The following is an 18707-nucleotide window of genomic DNA, read 5'->3' as shown; positions in this document are numbered from 1 at the left end:
TGGTACCTGCTGCCCAGTCCCCTGGGTCACACTCTCAGGAATGGAGAAGACCTGGTTGGTGATCTTGACACCTCCCTCGCTCCTACTGCCCACTTTCACCCAGAGTACCCGGAAGTTAGTGCCCCCAAGGTCCAGAGCCAGGAAGTCGCCCCTTTCTGCAAAACAAGCCACAGCCTCAGGAGCCCAAGGAGGGGCACTTTAGACCACAGGCATGGGAGACCCCCAACCAGAAGTCCAGACCCCCTCACAATCTCCTGTCATCACCATAGGATTTCAGGGGCCTCAGAAGTAGGGAGCAGACACGAAATGCCCACTGCTCCTTTCTGGGCCCCCATGCCCTGTGTCCTGGGGGGTCAACACTCTCCCCAGTGCCATCGGGCACACTCACCAGTACCATCAGGTGTAGCACAGACATAGGTGGGCAGCATGGGTAGGGTGGAGTCCTCGCCCTGGAGCCCCCGCACCATGGCCTCCCGCATTTCGGCCTGCACAGCCTTCAGCTGTTCACTGTCCAGACGGAAGGGTGCCAGGGTCTCCTCCAAGTGATGTCGATGTAAGGCCAGGCGAGAGGCCACAGCGGTCACCACAGCCACCCCCCAGCCTCCACCATCCTCGGAGGGGACAAAGGTGGTATCAGAATCTGGAGCCAGGAGCCTCACTGTCTGCTGCAGGATGGTGCTGAACCTGGCCAGGGAGAGGACGAAGCTCTCAGCCTGGCACTGCCTCCCCCCACACCTCCAAGGACTTCTCCCTCACAGGAGCTATTGTTATACCCATTTTACAGATGGGAAAACTGAGGCAAAGAGCGGTCAAATGTCTTGGCCAGGGTCACAAAGCTAGTGTCTGAGGCTAAATCTGAACCCGAGTCTTCCTGACTCCATTCCCAGTGCTCTATCCATTGCTACCAGCTGCCTATGTCTGAAACCAGGTCTCCTGTATATTCAGTGCTGCGTCAGCTCTATCAGGCAGGCTCCTGGGGTAGGGTGTTCTTTTCCTGGAACACAAGAGACCTGAGGAGAAAACTGGGCCTCATCTATGCCCAAATTTGCTGTGCCCTCAGCACAGTACTACCCTGCTTTCCACATTTAGGTGCAGTAGGTGGAGCGCTGGGGTGTAGTCAGGAAGACCTGAATTCAAATTTGACCTCAGACCATTACTAGATGTTGGACCCTAGTCAAGTCACTTAACCTCTGTCTGCCTCAGTTTCTTCTACTGTAAAATAGGGATAACAGTAGGACCTACCTCCTAGGGTTATTGTGACTATTAAATGAGGTCATATTTGTAAAGCACTTAGCACAGTATGTGCTTAGTAAATCCTTCCTTCCTACTTCCCTTCTCCCACCCACCCCAAGGTCCCTAATTGTTCCTCAGGCTTCTTGACCTTTCTACATTATTGGGCACCCCTGACCTTCGTCTCCTCCTAGATACCTCTCTGCTGAGTTTTTGCGACACACCTCTCCTCTGGTTCTCCTCCCACCTCTCTGACTGCTCCTTCTCAGTCTCTTTTGATGACATTATCCATGTCAGGCCCCCAGACTGTGAATATCCCTGCAATGCTCTGCCTTGTACCTCTCTTCTTCTTCACTTTCATTTGGTGACCTCAGCAACTCCCATGGGTTTAATGATCACCTCTATGCCAAAGAATGAATCCCAGATCGACACATCCATCTCTATAGTCTTTTTCCTGAGCTCAGCCAGCATTACCAACTACTTATTGGCATTTCCGACAAGAAATCTCTTTCTAAAAATGTTTTTTCAATTAACAATCATTTCTTTTCTTCCATCCCCCTCCTTCACTACAGACACACACACACACACACACACACACACACACCACACACCACACACACACCACACACCTCCCTAGGAGAAACAAACAAACAAACAAAAAAAACCAACTCCTTAAACCACATATGTAGTCAAGCAAAAGAAATTCCCACCCTAGCCACTTATAAGAATGTATGTCTCATTCTCCATCTTGAGACCATCACTTCTACCAGGGAGTTCCAGGAGAAACATCAAACTTCATACAGCAAAAAGAGAACTCATACTTTCCCTGAAACCTATGGCTCTTCCCACCTGCTTTATTCCAGTCATGTTTATCACCATCCTTCTAGCAGTTTTCAACCTGAGTCACCCTCAGCCTTTCTCTCTTCCCCACTGCAAGATCCAGCCAGTTGGCCAAGTGTTGTTAATCCTGTCTCCACAACATCTGTCACAGCTGCCCCTCCTCTCCATTCACCCAGCTCCAACACTAATTCAGACCCTTATCACCTCCTCACTGGTCTCCCAGCCTCCAGTTTCTTCCCTCTCCATCCTCCACCCAGCTTCCCAAGTAATCCTCCTAAAAGATAGGCCTGGCTACAGCCCTCCCTGCCTCCCAAAGCTCCGGTGGCTTCTAACTGCCTCTAGAATAAAAGACAACTTCCTCTGTCCCTCAAAACCCTTCACAATTTGGCACTGGCTTGCTTTTCCAGGCTTATTACGCATTACTCCCCTCCGGGCACTCTTCATTCCAGCCAAACTGGCCTATTAGCCATTCCTGGTCCACGAACTCCTCTCTCCTGTCTCCATTCCTTTCCACCTTGCAGCAATGCCCCCCCTCCTCCCCTCCGGCTCTCCAAATCCCTAGCTCCCTTCCAGGCTCAGCTGGTGCCATCATCACCTGCACCCAGACTTCTTGACTCCCTGCCCCCTCCCAAGTCACTGTGCAGTGTCTCTGAAGAGTTTTTATATTTACTTATGTTTGTACATGTTGTTTCCTCTGATCCAATGTAAGCTCCTTGAGGGCATGGACTGTTTTGTTGTTTGTTTGTTTGCTTGTTTTTGTATCCCCAGAGCCTAGCACATCCACCTGGCACACAATTGGTGTTTAATAAATTATTGTTGATTGACTGATTATTCCTCATCTGTCTAGATGAGACAATGGAATGGCTGAGCTGGCCTGGGACCCCCAGGTGGGAAGGATACTGGGTGGAAAACAGTGGGGAAAGGGATCATGGTGGGGGTGGAAGGGTTGGGAATAGAGTCTCCTCTACCACATAGCAGCCCCTACCCCCACTTGTCATTGAGTTTAATTTTAGTTGTTTAGTTTAGTTGTGTCCGGCTCTTTGTGATTCCATTTGGGATTTTCTTGGCAAAGTTACTGGAGTGGTTTGCTATTTCCCTCTCCAGTTCATTTTGCAGATGAGGAAACTGAGGCAAATAGGGTTAAGTGACTTGCCCAGGGTCACACAGCCTGAAAGTGTCTGAGGCTGGATTTGAATTGGGCGACTTCCTGACTCCAGGCCTGGCACTCTGTGCACTATGGCGCCACCTAGCGCCCCTACCCCTGCTTCAGAACTAAAACTGCATACTCCACTTGCCACTAGGGTGACAGGTCTTTAAGCAATCCTCCTCTTCTTCCCCCACCAAATCAAAGCTTCAGTCATGACTTTAGGGGTGGGGAAAACTAAGGAACAGTGACAGCAGACCTGGGTTCAACTCCTGCACCTGCTTCTGATCAGCTATGTGACCTTGAACAAATCTCTTCCCCTCTTTAGCTCTCAGTTTTCTCCTCTGTAAAATGAGAGGGTGGAGCAGATCACCCATAAAGACACTCCCACCTCCAGGGCCCACGATTCTAGGATTTGTGCCTACCGCATCCCTCACCCCCCCAGTCCATGTACCTGGGGTGCTGCTCATAAACACGGCCCCCTGTAGCCACAGCTACGCCCAGATGGGATCTCTCCTGGTTGCTCTTCACTCGGGCAAGGATGGCGGTGAGGGCAGCAGCACAGAGGCGGGCAGCCCGGGCAGACACAGCCCCACACACCTGCTGTACCTGCTCATAGTCCTGGGCGCTGGGGTTCAGGCCCAGCCCCTGCAGCACTGCTTGGGCCCGAGCCCTGCCGTGAGAGGGGCTAAAGAGGGAAGGGACCGAGCTGTGACTGGGGGTGTCCAGGCCTGAAATCTCATCACCACAGGTCTGCAATCGGGGTGCTGCTGAGGGGCCACGTGTCAGTATTAGATAGAAGGGATGCCCCATGGATCATCTGCCCTTAATCCCTATTCCCACTCCCCCACCTACCCCCACCCGCCCCATGACATACACATTCCCCTCCAGGCCAGGGACTCCCAGTGTTCCCCCAACTCACTCCTCTATCTCCATCACATGCTCTATGTGCACAGACCCACGGGTTAGCAGAGCAGGGGAGGTGACGCCACCAAAAAGGGCCCTCTGGCCAGCCAGATGGATCAGCACCAAGCGTACGAGTTCTCCCAGGTACAGACCCCCAACCATCTTCTCAAACCTGGGGTCCAGAGCAGAAAAGGGACCACTGGCATCACAAGGCTTGTCCCCAAGGCAGGGAAACAAAATGAGCACAGTGGACTCAGCTCTTCGAGTGGAGGGGGTGTTGGGGTGGGAGGGAATAGATGCAACAAACCAAGGCCCCGCCCCCAAAGAGACCTGGCACTAACATTCATTTGCTCACCTTCTTCAAAAGGGTGCACAGGTGTTAGGGAGGGGTGGATGGATTAGGACACAGAAAACAAAGCCTCTCAATCCTCCCCAAACTCCAGCATCACCTCTGAGTCCCAGGGTTCAAGGATTCCTGGTCCAGTTGGAGGTCAAAGGGTGTCTGCACAGGTTCCAGAGCCCCACTATCTCCAAAGGAACCCCACTGAACGTTGACACAGACACGCCCCTGGTCTTCCCCCAGCTCCCCTACATGCCGGGCCTCCTCCATGTAACAGGCATTGGTTCCTGTGTCTGTGGCCAGAGGGGACTGGTTACAGGATCTGCAGGTGCATGGGCACCCCCACGAGCCCCCTGAGCAGAAGCATCCTCACCTACAACGAGCCCGATCTCACATGCCTGAGGCCTGGGGTCACAGCTCATCATGGTGCCCACTGTGTCGTTCACTACAGCCACCACATCAATGTTGTAGGCCTGGGAAAAGAGAGGTCAGTAGAGGGTGGTCAGAGCCTGACTGGAGACAGTGAGGAGACACGATGCCATCACCACTGCCCATCAGATACATTTCTGGGCACTTGGTGCTATATCATGACTGGAATCTAATTATTTTTCTTTGGCTAGGCAATGGGGTTAAGTGACTTGCCCAAGGTCACACAGCTAGTAAGTGTCGAGTGTCTGAGGTCGGATTTGAACTCAGGTCCTCCTGACTCCAAGGCTGGTGCTCTATCCACTGCGCCTTGCAATCTAATTTTGATGCACATTCTTGGAATCAATAAAATTTAATACATCATTCATTCAACATTTATTTGGCACCTGCTGTTTACAGAGCATTGTGTCTGAATTGGAAGAGATTCTGTTATTCACCTAGTCTAACTCATACCTGAACAGGTGTCCCTTCAACAAACTGCCCTGGAGCAGAGGCCTGAAAAGCTCCTCGAATGGGGAACCTACTCAGTGCCTAGTTAACCCATTCCACTTTCAGAGAGTTGTCATCATTAGGAAGCTTTTCTTGACACCAGACCAGAGCTTGTCTCTACAGCTTCTACCCATTGCTCCTCGTTCTGCCTTTGGAGCTGACACAAACCCAGATAACGCCATATTACAATCTAAAGTCATAAGTGAAGACATTCAGAAGTGAGTGCCCTTTGGCAGAAAGTTAGTTGTTCCTGACCTGAGGATTGAGGAGGACTTCCTGGAGAAGGTAGCTTTTAAGTTGGGCTTTAAAGAATGGACTGAACATGACTTACATGGAAATGTTTTGCATGAGTGCACATGTATATAACCTGTGTCAAACTGCTTACCTTCTCAATAGGAGAAGGGAGGGAGGGAGATAATTTGGAACTCAAACTTTAAAAAAAAGAAGAATGTTAAAATTGTTTTTACATGAAATTGGGGGGAAATGAAATATTACAGTTAAGGAAAAAAAGAATAGATTGTAATTTGACAAGCATAGAGACATAGTTGGGGAACAAATGGTCAGCCAATATGACCAGAACAGACAAGTTCATGGAGGAGAGAAATATAAGATGTCTGCAAAGATGGGATGGTGCTGGATTGTGGAGGGCCTTGAGGGAGAGGCAAAGAAGTGTGACTAGTGTATTGAAACCTCTCTTCAAATCCTGACTCTGATGTCTAGGACTTTAAGCAACTTAAGTAACTTCTCTGAGTCCATTCCCTCCTCGGTAAATAAAGGACAGGGACAAGATGATCTTTACTGTCCCTTCCAGTAAATGATGCGCCCATACCTATCAATTCATTCAACATTCCATTGACATTTATTATGGGACTGTTATGTGCCAGGCACTGTGCTAGGTGTGGAGATACAAAAGCAAAAATGAAACAGCCTCTGACCTCAAAAAGCATTCATTTTATTGGGGGTGAAATAATTGTAAACAGAAAAGTACTCGAAATATTTACAAAGTGAACAAAAAACATCTGGGGATGGGGGTGGGGACAGGGAGGATTTGCACCAGGAGGGATCGAGATAAGCTTCAGGTGGCACTTGAACTTAGTTTGGAAGGAAGTTAGGGATTCTGTGGGGCTGAAGGGGAGGCGGGAGTATAACCCAGGCATGGATAGAGATGGCAGATGAATGCTCTGTTCAGGAATAGCAAGGAAGATAATTTGATTGGAATGTCAAGTGTGTGAAGGAGTATGATTCTCAATAAACCTGGAAATGAGACAGACTGGCACCAAACTGTAAAAGGCGAGAATGAGGGCAATTTTATCTTTGTATCCCCAGCATCTAGTTCACAGTGCCAGGCAAATAGTAGGTATTGAATTAATGCTTACTGATTGACTGTTTTAAAAACCAAAGATTATTCTGGCAGGAGTAGGAAGGCTGGATAGGAGGAGCCTGGAGGCATGGGGCTCCTTAAACAAGCAGATGCTGAAACAAAAAGATGGCCCGTGAAGCCAGTTCTGACAGCAGCCAGGCATAAATCCCTTGGCTGCCATGACACCACTCTTATCTTGGGGCTTGCCATACCTAGCTGACAGAGTCTCCCCAGCTGGATTAACACCCATGTCCTGCTCATTAAGGCTCTATTCTAAACTCTCATGGTGATCTCATAAGCTCCCATGGATTCACTTCTTATCTCTATGTAGATACCTCTCAAATCTATATCTCCAGTTCTAAAATCTCTCCTGAACTCCAGTTCAGCATTGCCAACTGCTTGCTGGATTCAATGTCAATCTATCCAAACTGAGCTCATTATATTTGTTCAAAACTCATCCCTTCTCCACACTCCCCCTAATTCTGATGAGGGCAGAATACTTCTTCCAGACATCCAGTTTCATAATTTCAGCATCATCCTCTATTCTTCCCTCTCCCTGAGACACTTACCAACTGTGTGACCTTAGGCAAGTCATTTAACTTCTATCTGCCTCAGTTTCCTTAACTGTAAAATGGGAATAAAAAACAGCACCTACCTTCTTGAGTTGTGGTGAGGGTCAAATGAGGTACTTGTTTAGCACAGTGCCTGGCACTCCCTCTCCCTCATCTCCCATATCCGGTCAGCTGACAAGCGTCATGGTCATATCTCCACTGCATCTCCCACATTCATCCCCTTCTCTCCACTCACAATGGAGGAGTGACATAGTCAACACCTGAGGCAGCCCGCTCCACTTTGGAATAGCTTTTGTTGTCAGGATGCTTTTCCTGACTTCAAGCCTAAATTTTTTCTCTTTGCAATTCTCATCCACTGTTCCTAGCTCTGTACTCTTGAATAAAACTCACTTTCCCTCAAACCCAGAGCTAATCAGTTGCTGAGTCTTGTCTTTTTTACCCCCTCCCCTCCACATCACTCACATCCATTTCCCTCTCTCCCCCCCACTCCCATAGCACCCCACTAGTTCAGGCCCTTATTCCCTTTTGCCTGGATTATTTCCATAGCCTCCTAATTGGTCTCCCTGCTTCCAGTTTCTCCCCTCTCCCATCCATCCTCCACATAACAGCCAAATTAATATTCTTAAGATGCAAGTCCGGCTACCTGCTCAAAAACGTTCTTCCTGTGATTCCCTATGGTCTCTAAAGATAAAATACAGAGATCTCGGTCAGTCATTTAAAGTTATTTAAATCCAGTTCAGATCTACCTTTTAAGCATCATTTCGTAACATTCTTCTTTATAAATTCTACATTGCAGCCAAACTAAACAATTAGCTAGACTGCCAACAATATCCATTTCCCATCTCCATGCCTTTACATAGGAATGGCTCCACATCTAGAATGTATTCCCTCCTCACATCCATCTATTCAAATCCATACTTCCTTCTACTGTAGGCTGTTCTTGATCTGTCTTATTCCAGATCCTTAGATTACTTTAATTAAATTACCTTTATTTATATCTGTGTACATATTCTATTCCCCCTGAAGATTTTAAGACCCTTAAGCGAAGGGGTCTTCGTTGCTATTTGGGTCTTTGCACCCCCAGTGCCTAACAGTACCTGCACATTGTAGGGGGTCCTTAATAAATATTTGTTGAATTAAATGGAATGGATATGATGGGTAACAGTGGAAAAGATTATGAGTCACCCAAGAGGCACTGTTCCTCTTTAGGACATCTGTGGAAGACAGGTAGACCCTTTCTAGCTAGCTGTCTTAATAGACAAACATCAGGTTTACCAATTATAAGATGAATGTTCTCTCGTACAATGCCAAGAAGTCATACCAACTGTCCCCACCCCCAGTGTGGAGATGCACCAGAACCATCTCCTTTGCCTTCTAACACATTCAGATCTTGCTTATATTGGAAAAAAAAATCTTCTCTAAATGGTGCCTTACCCACCCCACCCAACCCCATGCCTTGAGCAGCCACTCTATTTCTATCCTTTCATTCACTGCCACACTTTTCTATTGAGTGGTTACCCTCTCTTCCTCCTTAAAGATACTCTAAGCCTTAGAGTCTAAGGTCTCTCCCAGCTTGTGAGCCTAAGTTCCCATGAGGCATCATTCATGCCTCAACAACTAGCTACTTGGCTTTAGTCCCCATCACCATACTGAAACCCTTCTCTCCATGGTCACTTGTGACACCCCCAATCATCAGATCTCATTATCTTTTCTCAGCTTGCATTCTCCTTAACATTTCTGTATCACTGACACTGCCAACCACCCTCTCCTGCCTTGCTTTCCATGATACTAGCCTCTCCTAGATTTCCTCCTACCCCTGTGTACTCTTTTTGGCCCCCTTACTGTGGCCTCTCCCATTTTTTCTTTAGCTCTACTATTTGTCAAACACACTGGCTTCTTGAATCATCAAACTAGCGTCCTCTTGTAAATTGCTACTATATGGTAACTCACAGTATTATAAAGCCAATGGTCCTTCTCCTCCCTTCTGATCCCATCCCTTGCCAAGTCATCCACTGCAATGGTTTCTTTCTTATCTCTCTCTTATCTCCAGCCAACTTCCTTATCTCTTTCTCCAGTCCTTTATTTGAGCACAGAAATCTCAACCTGGACTCCCATTGGCACCTCAAATTCAACATGTCCAAAAGGGAGCTTAGCTTTTCCCCAAAACTCATTCTTCCCCTTAACTTCCTTTTTCCTGTCAATGGCATCACCATTCTCCTGGTCACTTGGGCTAAAAACCTCAAGTATCGTTTCTGACTTTGCTTTCTTACACCCACATCCACCCACTCACACACGTCTCATCAGTCACTAAGTCTTATAAAAGTTTTTTCTCTTTCATCTGCCCAACCCTTCTTATTTCCAGTCACTATCCGAGGCCAAGCCCTCATAGCTTTTTGCCTAGACTACTATAATTATCTCCTAGCCATTCTTCCTAACTCCAGTCTCTCCTCCTTCCACTGGGCATACAACCAGGCTTTCCTCTCTAAAATGCCGTGTTTGTCATATACCCACCTCCTACAGAGTAACAACCAAACAATTCAGTTTGACATCTGAAGCAGCACACAGTCCAGTCCCACCTTACTTTTATACCTTCACCTCACACCACTGTCTAACCAAGCTAGGGTCAGGCTGGTCTCCCTGCTCTCTTTCCTACATCCCCTGCACATCACGTCTGCACCCCCATCACTGCCATCCCTTCTGGCGGGCCCGTCTAGACCCTGCTCGTCGTCTGAGGCTCAACTCCAGATAACTAGAGAATTTTAGGGCTAGGAGGCTGAAGGGGTCTGGCTGGCCCAGCACAACGATGCCTTTCTCTTTTGAACCCTAGAGCACTGACTATTACTCCCCAGGCCTGTAGCAAAGGCTGCTTGGTGTTGTTAGGAAGGCTTTGCATGCATATTATCTCCCCAATATTGTGAGCTCCTCCAGGGCAGGACTTAATCATTTCTGTCTCCTCCAAGAGGACTGGGCACATAGTAGGATTCTGATAAATACTCAGAGTAATAACTACAACAGTAGAGCTGATAGAGACATTGTTGTTGAGTTATGCCTGACTCTTTGTGACTCCATGAAGTATACCAGGCCCTTCTATCGTCTGCTATCTCTCAAAATCTGTCCAAGCTCATGTTTGCTGTTTCCGTGACGCTGTCTATCCATCTCACCCTCTTCCTTTTGCCTTCAATCTTTCCCAACATCAGCGTTTTTTTCTAATGAGTCCTGTCTTCTCATTATGCGGCCAAAGTATTTTAGCTTCAGCATTTGACCTTCCAGTGAACAGCCTGAATTAATTTCTTTAAGTATTAACCTTATATAGACATCTCAGACATCATCTATTTCAATCTCTTTGTTTTACAGAAGAGGAAATTAAGGCTCAGAGATGGCAATAGTTAGCTTAAGGTCACATAGTGGTTAAGTGGGTGACTCAGACACAAATCTCATGACTCCAAATCCACAGTTCTTTCCATTGCACAATATCTCTTCTGGCTAATTAGCTACATGCTCATAGTTCACCATTTAGAGCTAGAAGGAACCTTTCAGATGATCCAATCCAACTCCCTCATTTTTCAGAGGAAAAAAACACGACCCAGAGATTCAGTTGCAGAATTCACTTGCCCAAGTTCACAGAGGTCAAAATTAGCAGATTAGCAGGACCAGGATTCAACCCTCCATGCATGCACACACAAGCAGCCCCGCTGTCCTGCTGGGGATCCTCATAGAATTCCTGGCACTCCCAGCTCCAGGGTATCTCCTTTACCCAAATTCCCCCTACCCTTCCCCTCTTCTTACCCCCTGCCTCTGGATGGCCTCTCTCAGCAACTGTACCACATCCTGGCCTTCAACACCACTGCACCTGAAGCCTTTGGTCCAGGAAATAAGGGTGCTCTGGGGATGGAGCAAAAAGGGGCAATTAATTAATCCTCTCTGCTGTCATCCCTCTGTTTCCCTCCCACATAAATCTCTTCCCCCAGGAGATGCTCATCAAGGGAGCTGGCAGCCAGTTCCTAACTCACCATAGGCTGAAAGCTCCCAAGGCTCCCCCATCTTACCTGGTCAAGGCCTGTCTGGTGACAGGGGAAGGAAAAATTGAAGCCCAGCTGGATGGGCTGGGATCCCACCTTCAGCCGGTCCAGAAATTCCACCAAGCAGCCAGCAGCAAAGTCAAAGAGCTGTAGGAACAGGAAGTGAGGTTTCTGGGGGAGATCAGGGAAACTGGGCACAAGTGAGGAAGAAGAGAGGCCAGGCCACAGTGCAGTGGGAGGCTCTGACCTCCATGGCGGTTATCCCTCAGCTATTTGACAAAGTCCAGCTTCTAGGAACATGACCACTGCATACCAATCCATCCTGCCCAAACCACCTGGCCTAACAGCCAGAGACCAGGCCTCTGGAAAGGCCTACCATATAATATGCCTCCAGGGGACACTGGACATCAAGTTCTCCCCCCAGAGCTTGCCAGAGCCTTTAGGGTACTCCTTGGGCATGTTGGCCACTACAGACCCAGCAGCTTACCTGTTGACCAGTGCCAAGCGTGATTTCTGTGGGGATGGTGAACTCCCAGCTTACTGGTTCTTTTCTCGGGCCAGTAGTGCCTCTGAGTGTCACCCACAGCACCCGCAAAGTAGCTCCTGAGGTTCCTAGTTCCAACACCAGGAAATTGCCCTGCTCTGGGGTTGGGGATGGAAGAATGGAAGAGAAGAATAGGGACAGGAAGGTTGTTTCCTGCTCCTACCCTCACCAGGAGAGCCCTCCCCCTGTAAATCCTCCCCTATCTCTAGCCCCTTGCCTTCTTGCCATGACCACTAAATCTTCCCTGGGATGGGTATAGAATAGTAAGCTGGAGGCATAGCTTCTAGAGAAGAAAGAAGAGAGAGAGGCTGTCTATTGGTCCTTCTCTGAGGTCCTAGACCCTGGCCCTGGGGTCTGGCTCAGGGAGTTGGGGTCAGGAGTGACTTTGCTCTTGGGATACATCTGTTTCTGGGGCCTGATGCTACCAAAGCCCTGAAACCCACCAGTGCCATGGGGGGTGGATCGGACATAGGTGGGCAGCATCTGGACTGTGGGAGAGGGGTCCGTCTGCCTGCTCAAGGCCTGCTCCATGTCCTGCAGGATGGCTGCCTGGATCTGCCGCAACTGCTTCTCTGTCACATCAAACTGTTTCAGACACTGCTGCACCTGGAGAAAAGAATGGGCAAGTAGGGGTCATCGTGCACGTGGCAAAAGTCTGGGCTTAGGCTGGCATCTGCCAATCACATGTCAGCTGCCTCTCCCAAAGGATGAGTGGCTTCCAGCCTCAGAGAATGTACCTGATCCCCTCTCACCTTGAAGTAACAACCACTGTAACTTATGCTTAGAGTCTGCGAAGATTTATAAAACATTTCCTCAAAAGAGGCTCTATCTGTGAATAGAGTGTTGGGACAGGGTTTGGGAAAATCCAAGTTCAAATACAGCCTCTGAAACTTACTTAGCTATGAGATTCTGGGCAAGTCATTTAACCTCTGTTTTCCTCAGTTTCTTCTACCATAAAATGGTGATAACAATAGCACCTACCCCCCAGGGTTATTGAGAGAATCAAATGAGATAATATTTATAAAGTGCTTAGCACAGTGTCTAGTGTCTGGCACACAGTAGGTGCTTAATAGATGCTTGTTTCCTTTCAAAGAAGTCTGTGAAGTAAGTAGAGCAGCTATTACTATTCCTTTCTTATAGAAAGAAAAACTGAGTCTTGGAAGTGACTTGTCCAAGGGCATACAGTTGGAATTAGAGATTTAGAGCTGGAAAGGATTGGAAGGATCATCTAACACTTTTCATTTGACAGATGACAGCACTGAAGTCCAGAGGAAGAAACTGGTTAGCCCAAAGCAAGACAGCTGTAACAGAACTAGAGTTTGAATGGATTTCTCCCTCCAAATTCAGTATTATTTATGTGACACCAGGCTTCTGCACACACATACACAGCTACAAACCATCAGGGCGGGGGTCTAGGGAGAGAGAGAGAGGCTCCTTTTGTTCCCCTGCCCCCCTCTTTTATCTTCACTGATTTACTCTCTATCTCATTTCCCACAGTGGCTGGGGAAACCGTTACTTTCCTCAGTCTCCATATACTGTGCTCCCTCTTAGCAAATTTCCTGACCTCCTACTTTACTGAAAAAATAGTCACCTTCCATCCTGAGCTTCCTCTTTTCCCCTTTCCTATATCTCAAAACTCTTCCACATCTTCCCCCATTCTTCTCTCCTTTGCTCCAGTCTCTAAGGAAGAAGTGACCCTCTTTCTAGCCAAGACCAATGATTTGGCTTGTGTCCCTGACCCCATACTTTCCCATCTCTTCTGGAAATGGACTCCCTTGATCATCCCTGCTTTGTGCCATCTTCAACCTCTTTCAATTTCTGGTTCCCTCTCCTCCTGCCTTCAAATAAGCTTGTCTTTCCCATGCTTAAAAAAAGCCTTCACTTAACTGCCATCCCCTCAAGCTATCATCCTGTATCTACCCTCCCTTTCACAACCAAACTCTTAGAAAAAGCTATCTATACTTACTGCCTCCATTTCCCTGTCTCCTTTCTCACTACTTTTAATCTGGCTTTCAGTCCTGCCACTTTACTGAAACCACTCTCTCCATGAGCATCAATGCTCAGAGCCATAGTGAGGGATAACAGAACCTGGAGCTAACTCAGGTGAGGTAGGCAACTGGAGAGACAACCCACCCATGGTGGAAGTTCCACCCCCACCCCACTCCCACCCCCAGAGCTCCACTGCTGAGGATCCCTGCTTTCTTACTGCCTTTTCTTTACTCTCTACATTACTGCACGTGGTGATCTCATCACCTCCCATAGATTTAAATTACCATCTCTGGTCTCATATCTACCTCTCCTGCCCCAATCTCTCTGCTTATCCCATTTTCACATCTCTGACTGCCTTTCAGACATCTTGAACTAGATGTAGACATCTTGAACACAGTGTGTCCAAAATGGAATTCATTATGTTTTCTCCTAAATCCCATCCCAATCTGCCTTCTCTATTACTGTTGGGGACATCACCATCCTCCCAGTTCGTCAGGCTCACAACATAGGAGTCATCTTCAACTCCTCACTATCTCCTCACTATCATTTCCAATCTCTTGCCAAAGCCTGTTGATTTCACCTTCGTGACATCTCTCGGTTATGTCCCCTTCTCTCCTCTGACACTCCACCACGCTCATCGAAGCCCTCATCACCTCACACCTGGACTATTGCAATAACCTGCTGGTGGGTCCGCCTGCCTCAACTCTCTTCCTACTCCAAAAATCCATTCTCCATTCAGCCACCAAAGTGATTTTCTTGAAGTGCAGGTCCTACTATGTCATACACACCTCCCCACCCTCCACCACCACCCCTACTTAACATACTCCTTATTGCCTCCAGGATCAAATACAAGATGCTCTGTTTCACATTCAAAGTCCTTCATAACCTAGTCCCCTCCTACTTTTTTTTTCTACTGAACTTTTTTAATTTTTATTTATTTATTTTCTTATTAATTTATTTGTAGTTTTCAACATTCACTTCCATAAGCTTTTGAGTTTTAAACTTTCTCTTCCTCCATCCCCACCTCCCTGCAATCTGATATAGGTTCTACATATACATTCGTATTAAAAATCTTTTCACATTACTCATGTTGTAAAGAAGAATTAGAACTCATAGGAGGAACCATGAGAAAGAAGAAACAAAACAAAACAGAAGGCCCCCTCCTACTTTTTAGTCTTCTTACACCTTACTCAGTGCTAGGTACTCTGAGCCTGTGACACTGCCCTCCAGGCTATTCCACAAACAAGATACTCCAGCTCTCCATTCTGACATTTTCTCTGTCCCCCATGCCTGGAATGTTATCCTTCCTCAATCAATCAATCAATAAACATTTATTAAGTGTCCCCTACGTGCTAAGTTCTTATCTCTACTTACTGACCTCCCTGGCTTCCTTTAAAGCCAAATTAAAATCACATCTTCTACAAGAGGCCCTTCCCAGCCTCTCTTAATTCTAATGCCTCCCCTCTGTTAATTATTTCCTATTTATCCTGCATATAGCTTGTGTGTACATATTTGTTTGTCATATCCATCTTTTACTGTGAGTTACTTGAGGGCAAGGACTATCTTTTGCCTCTTTTTTTGTATGCCCAGAGCAGTACCTGGCACATAGTAGGTACTTAATAAATGTTGATTGATTTATCTCTTAGAAGGTGAGCACTTCCTCATCCCACTATGACCAGTCTGGCCTCAGGACTCCTGCCTTGATAGTCAGGCAAGACCAGGGACTAGCCATCTGCTCTTACTTCTCAGGTGCCCCCACACCCTCTTTTTCAGATACTGATAATCAAATCAGCAGGACCTTTGTTGCTATAAAGGTCATGACAATCAAAGCTACAAGCTCCCTTCCTGGACCTCCACTCCCTACTCCCTCAGACCTCTCTATGGCAAGTAGCCTTGTACTTCCTGCGCCCCCATCCTATCCTTCTCTACCTTTCCATTGTGCTCTCTCAAATCCTAGTCTTACTTTTAGAGAAACTACTTTTCATATTAGACCTCTGTTCTCCTCTAGCAAAGAGGTAGCTGTGGCACAGTGCATAGAGTGCTGGGCCTGGAGTCAGGAAGACCTGAGTTCATATCCAACCTTAGATGCTTACTAGCTGTGTGACCCTAGGCAAGTCACTTAACCTCTGCCTCAGTTTCCTCAACTGAGTAAAAAAATAGTAATGGCATCTACCTCCCAGGATTGTTGTGAGGATAAAAAGAGATAATACTTGTAAAAGTGCTTAGCAAGTGCCTGGCACATAGTAGGTGATACATAAATGCTTATTCCTTTCCTCCCTCCCCTGGAAATTACTTTTTGTATCATATTCTGTCTTTACTTATGCGTGTGTATGGTGTTCCCTTCTCCCTCCTTCTCTCCAAGAAGGCAAGATCCTATAGGGCAATAAATGTTTCATTTTTGTTGTTGTATCTCTAGCTCTAAGCACAATACCTGGCATATAGTTGGTGTTTAATAAAGAGTTGTTGAATTGAATTAAAATCCTTAGTTCGCTTCAAGGCTTAGCTCAGAGGCCACTTCCTACAGATGACTTTTCCTGATCTTTCCCCTCCCTCTACTCAGTTGTTTGCATTATTTTGTATTTTTAATTGTGTATTTACTTTAATGTACTTTGCATTTTTTTAATCTTCATACATGTTGTATCATTCCTACTGGAATGGAGGATGCTGCCTCCCTCATACACAGTAGGTGCTTCATAAATGTTTATCAAATTAAATATGCTCAATGACCATTTGTTGGGGACACTGTAGATGAGATCATCATGCATGTACAAGTTGGGTTAACTTACAAAATTCCTTTTAGCTCTAAGATTCTGTTATTTTACTGCCCAGAAAGGGCACTAGCCTCTGGCTAGGCTGGTGTCCGCAGCCAGAAGAAAACCAAGTCTAGGTGTGTCCTCAGCTCACACAGATGCTTGGAGGCCTCCTTTCCATCATCAGGGCTCTGGTTCTGGTTCTTCTCACTTGGGATCCCCTCATTCACCCTGTTCCTATCCATGATCCAGGCCAGAGTATGCCTGACTTCTCTCTGAGCACAGAAGAAACACTTCCTTCCTGACCAAATGCAGTCACTCAATAGATGGGACATGATCTTGGCCATGTCATGTCACTTCTATAAAACTGTCTTCTCATCTATGAAATGAGTAAAGTTGGACTCAATGCCCACTAAAGGGATCTTTCAGAATGAGTTTATTAGGGGGTGGCTAGGTGGCGCAATGGATAGAGCACTGGTCCAGGATTCAGGAGGATCTAAATTCAAATCCAGCCTCAGACACATAACACTTACTAGCTATGTGACCCTGGGCAAGTCACTTAAATCCCATTGCCTAGCCAAAAAAAAAAAATCTCTATTCAGAATGAGTTTATTAATGCACCCTTGCCACAGGCAGGGCATCTCACACCACACCACCCTCAGCCTCTAACCTCATGATTTCTCACTCTCATTCCCCTTGCTTTTACTTCTCCCACACCCACCCATTTTCAAATCTAATCATCTGGTACATACAAGCACAGCTGCTTTCACCTAGAAAGATAACTGCCTATAGCAAAAAGAGATTCAGATAGGTGTGGGGACATCTCAAAAAGTGGAAGAGAAGGGGGAAGTTTGGTGGCACAGTGGATAGAGCTCCAGCCTCAGGGTCAGGAGGACCTGAGTTCAAATCTGGCCTCAGACACTCGGCACTTACTAGCTGTGTGACCCTGGGCAAGTCACTTAACCCTGATTGCCTCACCAAAAAAAGAAAAAGAAAAAAGAAAAAAAAAGAAAAAAAGTGGAAGAGAACAGGGTCCACAAATAATCAAATGAATGGGTAAGTCAGATGGAATTGGATCAAGGAGAGGATGATGTGGGTCTTCACTGTCAAAGGCCTGGGCTCAATAAATTCCCCAGTCCTCAGCTCCTGCACATCCTAAATGACAACAATGTCTCTGTCCTTGGTACTGGGCTGTAATGAATTCCTTGAAGCTGGCAATCACTAGAGGATGTAAGATGTAGTGGAAAGAGCTGGACCTGATGTCAAGAGAGACCTGGGTTCAAATCCTTCCTTAACCATGAGCACTTTGTTTCCTCACCTATAAAATGGGAATAATAATACCTATAGTACCTACCTACCAGGGTTAGTGTGGATTGAATCTCATTTGATATGATAACACCTAAAAAGTGCTTTGTCAACTTCAAAGTTCTCTACTATATAATATGTCTAATATTGCAATTATCTGCCTTTGCCACAGAATTAACAGGTTCTGGGGCAGTGGAGGAAAACAGCGGGACAAGAAATTTTGGGGAGGCCACAGGCTCTGTGTCCCCACCAAACCAAAGCACACGCTAATAATACTCTGCTACTTGAAATGCAGCTCCTAACATTCACCTCATCTTGTACGTCTTTCATTCACTGCTTAGCTGGGGATGTATCTTGGTGGTCTGTGGCTGGGGAAGCCTCTGGAAAAGCAGCGTGGTACAAAGGGAGCCAGGAGATGTGGATCTGGATCCTGACTCCTCTGCTTCCTAAGCTGTGTGGCCTTGGCCAAAGCAGTTCACTTCTCTGTGCCTCGGGCTCCTCAACCCTCATATGGGAGCTACAACTTTTGGACTACTTACCACAGGGGGGTTGTCGTGAGGAAAAGCCTTTGAAACCCTCCCAGGTCACCGAAACGTAATTATTACTTAGCTCTGACTCAGTGACACAAAAAGGGCCGGGAGGGTGGTGTAGACAAAGGAGCTCTGAGGAGACCCTAGGATCTGGTGTCCACTCCTCCAAACACTCTCAGTGGACCTTTATTCAAGCTATTTTCCCTTTTCTGGGCCTCAGTTTCTTTCTCTGTCAAGTGAGGAGGGTTAGACTAAATGATTTC

At 46.8% G+C, this 18707-nt stretch overlaps 1 protein-coding gene across 2 annotated transcripts in view; it reads right to left on the bottom strand.

The window, feature by feature from the left end:
• HK3 (hexokinase 3) overlaps positions 1 to 18707 on the bottom strand; it is a 52020-nt gene that overhangs the window by 22481 nt on the left and 10832 nt on the right. For both annotated transcript variants that reach the window (XM_027867161.1, XM_027867162.1), the window contains exons 3-12: positions 12314 to 12476; positions 11814 to 11968; positions 11354 to 11473; positions 11094 to 11189; positions 4834 to 4933; positions 4570 to 4753; positions 4137 to 4292; positions 3669 to 3902; positions 389 to 684; positions 7 to 155 (exon numbers count right to left, since the gene is read on the bottom strand). In XM_027867161.1, coding sequence (XP_027722962.1) covers positions 7 to 155; positions 389 to 684; positions 3669 to 3902; positions 4137 to 4292; positions 4570 to 4753; positions 4834 to 4933; positions 11094 to 11189; positions 11354 to 11473; positions 11814 to 11968; positions 12314 to 12476 — 1653 coding nt within the window. The remainder of the gene's footprint in view (positions 1 to 6; positions 156 to 388; positions 685 to 3668; positions 3903 to 4136; positions 4293 to 4569; positions 4754 to 4833; positions 4934 to 11093; positions 11190 to 11353; positions 11474 to 11813; positions 11969 to 12313; positions 12477 to 18707) is intronic.

The sequence above is a fragment of the Vombatus ursinus genome, unplaced genomic scaffold (genome assembly GCF_900497805.2).
Source record: "Vombatus ursinus unplaced genomic scaffold, bare-nosed wombat genome assembly UNPS02014785.1, whole genome shotgun sequence".
Lineage (NCBI taxonomy): Eukaryota > Metazoa > Chordata > Mammalia > Diprotodontia > Vombatidae > Vombatus > Vombatus ursinus.
The sequence above is the reverse complement of the archived record's forward strand: the minus strand, read 5'-3'. Positions and strand labels throughout refer to the sequence as shown.